This window comes from Oncorhynchus nerka, linkage group LG3 (genome assembly GCF_034236695.1).
Source record: "Oncorhynchus nerka isolate Pitt River linkage group LG3, Oner_Uvic_2.0, whole genome shotgun sequence".
NCBI lineage: Eukaryota > Metazoa > Chordata > Actinopteri > Salmoniformes > Salmonidae > Oncorhynchus > Oncorhynchus nerka.
Window position 1 is genome coordinate 38,910,954 of NC_088398.1, and position 9,883 is coordinate 38,920,836.

Here is a 9,883-nt window from a genome sequence, read left to right on the forward strand (position 1 = left end):
GACAGTTTGATGAAAAAGCTTTAAATAAAGGTTCAAATCTAGGTCATGTGACATGATTGTACAAAACACAGGGCCCTATGACATCACACACACCAACAATGGTCCATCATTCTGATATGTATTGGTCAAGTGGTATTGTATTTGCAATAGATAATGATGCACCGTTACGTTGTGATACAGTATGTATTGGTCAGGTGGTAATGTACAGTATGTGTATTGGGTAATAGATAATGATGCAGCAGGTGGTAATGTATCTTAAATAGATATAATCAAATGGATAATCATGCAGGCCATTAACATTCCATGTGGTTACTCTACATTTATTAGGGGTGTATCAGTGTTGCAATATGTATTGGCCAGGTGGGAATGTCTCTGTAATAGATAATACGTTAGTATTGTGACAGGTGGTGGATGTGCGGCTGGTATCTGTGTTTGATGCCCGGGAGCTGGAGCTGGTGATCGCTGGCACTGCAGAGATCGACCTGGCAGACTGGAGGAACAACACAGAGTACAGAGGAGGTAGAGACGGGAGCAGTGGTGGTCAGTCAGACGGTGTGGGGGCATGTTTTTGCTCCAGCCAAGTAGTAACACCCATAATTCTACTAATCAAAGATGAGATCATAACTTTGATTAGTGGAATCAGCTGTTACTGCTTGGCCCCGCACAACCCACCCAGTTTACAAACAAGTGCAGGGGCAACACTTTTGACTGGACATGAACGCTACTTTTAAGAACAGGAGGCTTATTTTGATCTACGGCTGACTGAGATGCCTTCCATCTTTCTCCCCAGGGTACCATGACAACCACATAGTAATCCGCTGGTTCTGGGCGGCAGTGGAGAGGTTCAACAATGAGCAGAAATTGAGACTGCTGCAGGTACTACTTTTCAGGGGAAACTCCAACAGAGTTTGATACTTAGGAAAGGCTAAGCTCCCCAGTCTTAACTTACAATAGCTCTTTATTTTACAGCTCTGTTACCACTGGTATTTATTTGGTATTGAATGTGAAATTACTTGCTTAAAATTGGTGCTTCCTGGTACAATTAATATCCTAGTGACAAGAAGTAATTTTTGTGCAAAATGTATATAATTGCATGTAAATACCTGCTTATTATTGATTTAACCTTTATTTAATTAGGCAAGTCAGTTAAGAGCAAATTCTTAATTACAATCACCGCCTACCCCAGCCAAACCCTAACCCGGACGCTGGGCCAATTGTGCACCGCCCTATGGGACTCACAATCACGGCCGGTTGTGATACAGCATGGAATCGAACCAGGGTCTGTAGTGACACCTCTAGCACTGAGATGCTAGATGCCTCTAGCCTCTAGCCTGCGCCACTCGGGAGCCCATATTTGGTGCTATAAAAATAGTGTTACCTAAAATTGGATAGTTGACATTGTTTATTTCTCCCTAGTTTGTGACAGGCACCTCCAGTATTCCCTATGAGGGCTTTGCCTCCCTCAGAGGTAGCAATGGACCACGCAGGTTCTGTGTGGAGAAGTGGGGCAAAATCACCTCCTTGCCCAGGTACAGTACACCCGTCTGTCTGTCTGTATATTTGCCTACCTGTTTGTGTGAGCTACTCAAAATGTTCTGCTTCTGTCACTATCCTGTGTGTACTATAGGTTTGTGTGTATGTGATGTGTGTGCGCACATCAGTGGAAGCTCCTCAGAGGAGGAAAAGGAGGACCATCCTCAGTGAATTTAATACAAATTAAAATCATCATTTTTAGGTAAAACTATACTAAATATATTCACGTAACCAAATAATTGATTAAAACACACTGTTTTGCAATTAAGGTCTACAGCACTTTGTAGGGAACCACCATGGTGTAGCCGGAGGATAGCTAATGCAAAACATTGGAGGCTCATGGTACTAATTATGACAACTTCCGGAGGACATCTTCCAACCTGTCAGAGCTCTTGCAGCATGAACTGACATTTTGTCCGCACAATCAAAGGATCAGAGAATGAATCTAATGCTGAAAGCATAAGCTACAGCTAGCTAGCACTGCAGTGCATAAAATGTGGTGAGTAGTTGACTCAAAGAGAGAGAAAGACAAGAGTTTAACAGTTTTGAACAAATTAAAGCAAGAGGGAGAGCTAGCTATGTTTCCTATTTTTTCACTTACTTAGCTAGCTAGCCAGTTTAGCTTGCTCAAACAGAGGAATGCTAGAGTATGTTAGCTAGCTGGATATTGCTATCAAACACTGGAACGCTTCCAAGTCAAGGTAAGCTTTTGGTTTTATTAATTTATTGCCACTGGGCGCACAGGTGTAACTGCTAAAGTACTTGCAGCGGGTTTACAAATGCGTTTAGTTCTATGAGCAATGTTGACATTGGCATGAGATGGTGACAATGATGTAGGTTGTGTGTAGCGGTGATGATATGAATGTTGGGCTTGGAAAGCTTTTATTTGCCTGGTCACAGACAGCTAATGTGTTGTGCACTGAAGTCCACAAGTGAAGGGCAAAGGTGAGAGAGGAGAGCGCATAGTTGCGAGAATGAATTACAACAAGCAAAGTGATCATGCTGTATGTGGCTGCTATGAAAGTGAACTGTGTTTGCGTGGAATTAGGAGTACAACAAGACAAAAAGAGCTTCTAGACATCAGAACAGCGATTACTCACCTCAATCTGGATGAAGATGTACAGTTGATGTCGGAAGTTTACATACACTTAGGTTGGAGTCATTAAACCTTGTTTTTCAACCACTCCACAAACTTCTTGTTAACAAACTATAGTTTTGGCAAGTCAGTTAGGACATCTACTTTGTGTATGACACAAGTAATTTTTCCAACAATTGTTTACAGACAGATTATTTCACTTATAATTCACTGTATCACAATTCCAGTAGGTCAGTAGTTTACACTAAGTTGTCTGTGCATTTAAACAGCGTGGGAAATTCCAGAAAATGATGTCATGGCTTTAGAAGCTTCTGATAGGCTAATTGACATCATTTGAGTCAATTGGAGGTGTACCTGTGGATGTATGCCTAAATGATTATTGCCCCATAGTACTCACGTCGGTTGACATGAAGTGCTTTGAAAAGCTGGTCATGGCTCACATTTTTTAAAACATATTTTTATTTGACCTTTATTTAACTAGGCAAGTCAGTTAAGAACAAATTCTTATTTTCAATGACAGCCTAGGAACAGTGGGTTTAACTGCCTGTTCAGGGGCAGAACAACAGTTTTGTACCTTGTCAGCTCGTGGATTTGAACTTGCAACCTTCCGGTTACTAGTCCAACGCTCTAACCACTAGGCTACCCTGCCACCCCATCAACACCATCATGCCAGGAACCCTAGACCCACTCCAATTCGCATACCGCCCCAACAGATCCACAGATGCAATCTCAATCGCACTCCACACTGCCCTTTCCCACCTGGACAAAAGGAACACCTGCGTGAGAATGCTGTAAATTGACTACAGCTCAGCATTCAACTCCACAGTGCCCACAAAGCTCATCACTAAGCTAAGGACCCTGGGACTAAACACCTCCCTCTGCAACTGGATCCTGGACTTCCTGACATGCCGCCCCCAGATGGTAAGGGCAGGCAACCACATATCTGCCACACTGATCCTCAATACTGGGGCCCCTCAGAGGTGCGTGTTTAGTCCCCTCCTGTACTCCCTGTTCACCCATGACTGCGTGGCCAAGCACGACTCCAACACAATAAGTCTGCTGACGACACAACAGTGGTTGGCCTGATCACCGACATTGATGAGACAGACTATAGGGAGGTCAGAGACCTGGCAGTTAGGTGCCTGGACAACAACCTCTCAATGTGAGCAAGACAAAGGAGCTGATAGTGGACTATAGGAAAAGGAGGACCGTACAGGCCCCCATTAACATCGACGGGACTGAAGTGCATCGGGATGAGAGTTTCAAGTTCCTTGGTGTCCACATCATCAACAAACTATCGGTCCAAACACACCAAGACAGTTGTGAACAGGGCACGACAAAACCTTTTCCCCATCAGGAGACTGAAAAGATTTGGTATGTGTCCCCAGATCCTCAAAGTTCTACAGCTGCACCATCGAGAGCATGGTTGCTTTACCGCGTTTGTTTTTACACTGCTGCTACTCACTGTTTATTATCTATGCATAGTCTCTTTACAAATGACCTCTATTAACCTGTACCCCCGTACATTGACTCTGTACAGGTACCCCCTGTGTACAGCCTCGTTATTGTTATGTACATTTCTTGCGTTACCTATTGATTGATTCAATTTTTTTAAACTATATTTAGTACATATTTTATTAACTCTATTTCTTCAACTGCATTGTTGGTTAAGGTTTGTATTCGGCACATGTGACAAATAAAATGTTGATTTGATTTGTATTCATTCCGCTAATTCTGTTGAACAATGATTCTTAAATGGAAGCAAACAGAAGGAAACGGGGATCAACATCCCTGAATTTGTCCAATAGAAACTGTCATTTGCAACTGTTGGACTAATGATTACACCCTAGATCAGCTAGATACAGGCAAGAGTGTGCATGACGGTATTGAATGTGTTACTGTCTGTCACCTTGATTACTAAGAATTCTCTCAACCTGTGCACCTAAGTTGTAAACTTTAATTTACAAGCTAGGTTGTAGCAACCTCATGATGGGTATTGGGAAATTCGAGTATCATGTAGTAGCCTAGATCTATCGATGCTGCATTGAGTTAGGTGAATGGAATGTTAATGACAGTCATCCAATATGCTGTAATAAAAATAAGGCCATGCTCGTAAAACAATTAAATGGCGTGCTCATCTTAAATGGCACCGACCGCCACTGTTGCACATATAAAGTAGAATGTATATTATGCACATTGTACATGCGTGGGTGCGTGCGTGCATATTCTGTCAGTTTACTCCTCACTATGGATCTGTCTCTCTACAGGGCCCACACATGCTTTAACCGTCTGGACCTCCCGCCGTACCCGTCGTTCTCCATGCTCTACGAGAAAATGCTGACGGCTGTGGAGGAAACCAGCACCTTTGGCCTGGAGTAACCTCTCCAAAATGTCCGCCACAGCCAGGGGTTGAATTGGGTAAGAACAATGGTGGATAGGAAATCCCACCACCTTAGCTTGAGGCGAGACAGGACTCACAGTACACAATGGAGACTGAATAGATATCTACAAGAAATTATCATTGTGGAGAAAAAACAACAACCTTTGGGACAATTTCACCAACAAGATAATCCCAATTTGACCCCCTGGCTTTGCTATACCTCCCTGCTCCATGAGCCCATACTTCCTGGAATAACGTTACTGTTCTTTTACCTACACTGATGCCCTCCATTCGATTCCTGCGTACAACCACCACACTTGTGCTTTATCTCTTATCAGTTTAATGGCCTTGGTTACTGTATCTCCAGTCCTCCTCCTTCCTCCAGGGGTTCAGCCTGCACTTCAAGCCCAGAGAAACCTTATCCTAATCCCCTATGCTTCCTCCTGGAGTGACCTCGTGTTCTGGACCTCAGAACTGTTTCATTTTCTACTCTGGGGCTGCAGACTATGCACACTATAATACATAATGAACTAATGCCTTGGCTTCGAACATATACACGCTTCTAACGCACACACTTTCAAGATGACCCTCATGAGTAAGACCGTTATCATTTCTGAAGGGATTAAATTGTATGTCAGAGCTCCTAAGGGGCACCAAAGGCATTGTCATACTCCAAAACACACTGCACTTACCTTAAGTTAGACTACATGAGCAAGGCTTTAAAACTGACACACACTTACGTACGGATACAATTGTAGGGTCACTCTTTTTCCAAATAGATGAGATGCACTTTCTCATAGACGCATGTAGCTCCACATGCATGTACACACACACACACACACATACACATACACACTGAGACATTGCCAAACAAAAGGCTTTATTTCTCACTGATGTAATTTTCTCCCATTCAGTGTACTTACTGATGAATGTATCACAAAAGAGTGAACCTGTGTATGAACCTGTATGAATCTCCAGCTTGCCGTAGTAGGAAGACTGAGGAGCCTTCAAAGAAGAAGAAACACCAGAGCCGCACGAAGTGTAGCTCGTACAATTGATGACTGTGGTTGATTGAGGAATATGGAAGCCGAGACTGTGGCATCGGACATGTGCCTTGATATGAGAGATATGAGAGACACTTTTACTCATTGTTTTATGAAGGGATGCGTCCATTTCCTATTGGGTCACGACTGAAAACTCAGTTGTAACGAGAGACTTTGTATTGTCTATTTGGTTGTTCAAAATTACATTCAAAAGGTTTATCTGTGTCACACACAAAAAACACAACTTTCAAAGCTAGAATCCTTAGTTGCTTCCTACATCTATTTTTGGACCTATAAATGAATGATATATACCCATTGATTCTTGAAGAATATAACTTATAAATGCATCATGAACTTAGTTCAACAGTTGTACCCCATCAGAACCCAAAATATAAACTTGTTTTACTCCAATGATTGTAAACAATGTAAATGTAAACAAACTGTATAGCCTCAAAACATGGTTAAAACTGTACTTTTTATATCATGGATGGTCAGTCCTTGCATCCATAGCTCTGTCTATGAATTTGAGAGGGGTTACATTTCTCCAGGCCCAACCCTCAGCTTTCTACCAAAACAGAGGCGGGGTGTCACTTTGTTATTCTTTCAATTAAGGATTCTAGCTTTAAGTGTATTCCAAAACAGTTCCAGGATGCAAACACAAGAGGGCAGCACATCATATATGGGTACTTCAGTACCATCCACACAGCTAGAGAAGCATTTTTAAGCATGGGGCATACACTACACACTAACACAGATGCTTACGATTTCTTGAAAGCATGTTTTCATCCTGGTTTTGGACTTCTCAGTGCATAACCCCTCCCCAAAGGATTTATTTACACACACACACACACATTTTCTATGGGGTGCACACACTACTGTACAGAGGTCTATGTGAGCTAAACAGACAACTCGGGCTAGAGTAGATAGTAATAGAAGCCCCACTGTGATGCACTGTGGAGGCAGCCTTCATATCTCAGCCTGGCTCGATACTGCATGCAGGGTCCATCTCAGCAACTCTGTGAGCTGCACTGAGTCCGGAACCCCTAGATGGTGTTGTGTTATAGCTCGATATTTGCATGCCGAAATAGTGCAACTCAAGTTTGTCCTTATTAGATTTTGCATGAGGATATCGCAATCGATGTGGATAAAATAGTGGGAGGACCCAGACAGTACTTTAGGGTATGTTGCTATAATGTGTTCGTAGCACTGTTATAAATACGTCCAAAGACATGACGAGGGATACGTCAAATATATCTCTATGTTTTGTGTCCCATTGTGTATGGGTTCACTAACTATGAAATGTTATAACAGGCATTGTTGTTTATGTGACAGGTTATGACGAGTGTTACTGAAGAACTGTGCCAGCACGCTTTAAGGGAAATTGTTTTGTTACATTCAAGTGTTCACTTGTCGTGACGATATATCAGAGGATGGAGGTTAAGGGTCATAGTTCATGGCTACACAGAGAACCAATAGGGAAGTAATGAATGACGAAGAGGAAGTGAGAGCACTTTTCTTTGTATATACTTGTACATGTACTGTATGTCTGTCCCTGTTGTGTATACATATATAGTACCATTCAAAAGTTTGGACACACCTAGTCATTCCAGGGTTTTTCTTTATTTTTTACTATTTTCTATATTGTAGAATAATAGTGAAGACATCACAACTATGAAATAACACATATGGAATCATGTAGTAACCAAAAAGGTGTTAAACAAATCAAAATATATTTTACCTTTGAGATTCTTCAAAGTAGCCACCCTTTGACTTGATGACAGTTTTGCACACTCTTGGCATTGTCTTTGTTTAACACCTTTTTTTGGTTACTACATGATACCATGTGTTATTTCAATTTTGATGTTTTCACTATTATTCTACAACGTAGAAAATTGTAATAATAAAGAAAAACCCTTTAATGAGTAGGTGTGTCCATACTTTTGACTGGTACTGTTTATTTTGCACCAAATGTACTAATGGTTTGGGGCTCGCATAGTCAACCATGTCTCCCTATTTCTGTTTAACGGAATGACCCCAGTCTCGAACGTCCACACATCCCCACATCACCTCGAGCTTGGAGGGGCGGCTTTGTGGCATGTGCAGTAACCTTTCACAATGGGGTTCAAATCATTTCTGCCAATCAAGACATTTTCCATGGCTTTTTCTTCTGCTGCGAATGTCCAATAAGAATAAAGTCAGTCTGCTTCTCGCCCAATAAGGACAAAACTCACCGCCACCACCACTCCCCTTGCCTGATCAATTACCAATAGGATTGGACATCCCACTGTCAGAACTCCACTCTATGCAAAAAAGCTCCTGTATTTCTCCTTTTCACCCCCAATGATTGTATTAAAAGACAATGGCACAGGGCAAGTTTTAATTAGCGATACATGAATGTGTGTTTTCTTTCTGTGTATTTTCTTTAGGTGAAGCAGGGGCTCAGCCAGTAGGGCACAACAATTTATTCATTTTATTTTATTTATTTCACCTTTATTTAACCAGGTAGGCAAGTTGAGAACAAGTTCTCATTTACAATTGCGACCTGGCCAAGATAAAGCAAAGCAGTTCGACACATACGACACAGAGTTACACATGGAGTAAAACAAACATACAGTCGATAATACAGTATAAACAAGTCTATATACGATGTGAGTAAATGAGGTGAGATAAGGGAGGTATAGGCAAAAAAAAGGCCATGGTGGCAAAGTAAATACAATATAGCAAGTAAAACACTGGAATGGTAGATTTGCAGTGGAAGAATGTGCAAAGTAGAAATAAAAATAATGGGGTGCAAAGGAGCAAAATAAATAAATAAATACAGTAGGGAAAGAGGTAGTTGTTTGGGCTAAATTATAGGTGGGCTATGTACAGGTACAGTAATCTGTGAGCTGCTCTGACAGTTGGTGCTTAAATCTAGTGAGGGAGATAAGTGTTTCCAGTTTCAGAGATGTTTGTAGTTTGTTCCAGTCATTGGCAGCAGAGAACTGGAAGGAGAGGCGGCCAAATAAATAATTGGTTTTGGGGGTGACCAGAGAGATATACCTGCTGGAGCGCGTGCTACAGGTGGGTGATGCTATGGTGACCAGCGAGCTGAGATAAGGGGGGACTTTACCTAGCAGGGTCTTGTAGATGACATGGAGCCAGTGGGTTTGGCAACGAGTATGAAGCGAGGGCCAGCCAACGAGAGCGTACAGGTCGCAATGGTGGGTAGTATATGGGGCTTTGGTGACAAAACGGATTGCACTTAGAGAGCAGCATATAGAGATCTACAGCATACCATGGACATGGTTTTCTATTCTCTATTTATTTTTGCAGAAAGAAAGGAACACACGCACACACACATTTTATTTTAACTCTGCATTCCATAAAGTATTTTGGAAAATATGAAAATACAGAGTTCCAGCTAAACAATTGAATTGCCCCATTAATATTTCTTTTTTTTTCTGATCTATGATTGTATTTATGCTTTACAGCTTTTTGTACAATACATGTGTGAATGACCCTGTCATTGTGAGATACTAGGTTCACATCGATGATGCCGTCCGTTTGAAGAAGCCCCTCATCGTAAGTATGGTGTTTGAGAAGCCACGCGCTGCAAGAATGGGTAACCGCATACAGTATGTGGAGTGTGTCTGAAAGTGGGCGTGTCAACAGAAGTGGGAGGAACAACAGCGATAGGCGTTACACCAGTGCTCTGTAATTGGTTAGGCGGTTTTAATTGAGTGTGTTGTTTTTAGTTTCTTAACACATTTTTATTGGTCGGTTCCCGACCGTGTGAAACAAGACTGGGAGAGCTACAAGGCACTCTATTCTTGATAGAGAATCATACTG

The 9,883-nt window shown here is 41.9% G+C and overlaps 1 protein-coding gene across 1 annotated transcript in view; it reads left to right on the plus strand.

Moving 5' to 3' along the window:
• The window catches only part of LOC115107701 (E3 ubiquitin-protein ligase HECW2-like), a 49,653-nt gene extending 41,212 nt beyond the window's left edge, over positions 1–8,441 (plus strand). The window contains exons 26-29 of the mRNA XM_029631241.2: positions 405–519; positions 791–876; positions 1,417–1,529; positions 4,897–8,441. Of these exons, the coding sequence (XP_029487101.2) occupies positions 405–519; positions 791–876; positions 1,417–1,529; positions 4,897–5,008 (426 nt within the window). The 3' untranslated portion in view covers positions 5,009–8,441. The remainder of the gene's footprint in view (positions 1–404; positions 520–790; positions 877–1,416; positions 1,530–4,896) is intronic.
• Positions 8,442–9,883: the final 1,442 nt, after the last annotated feature.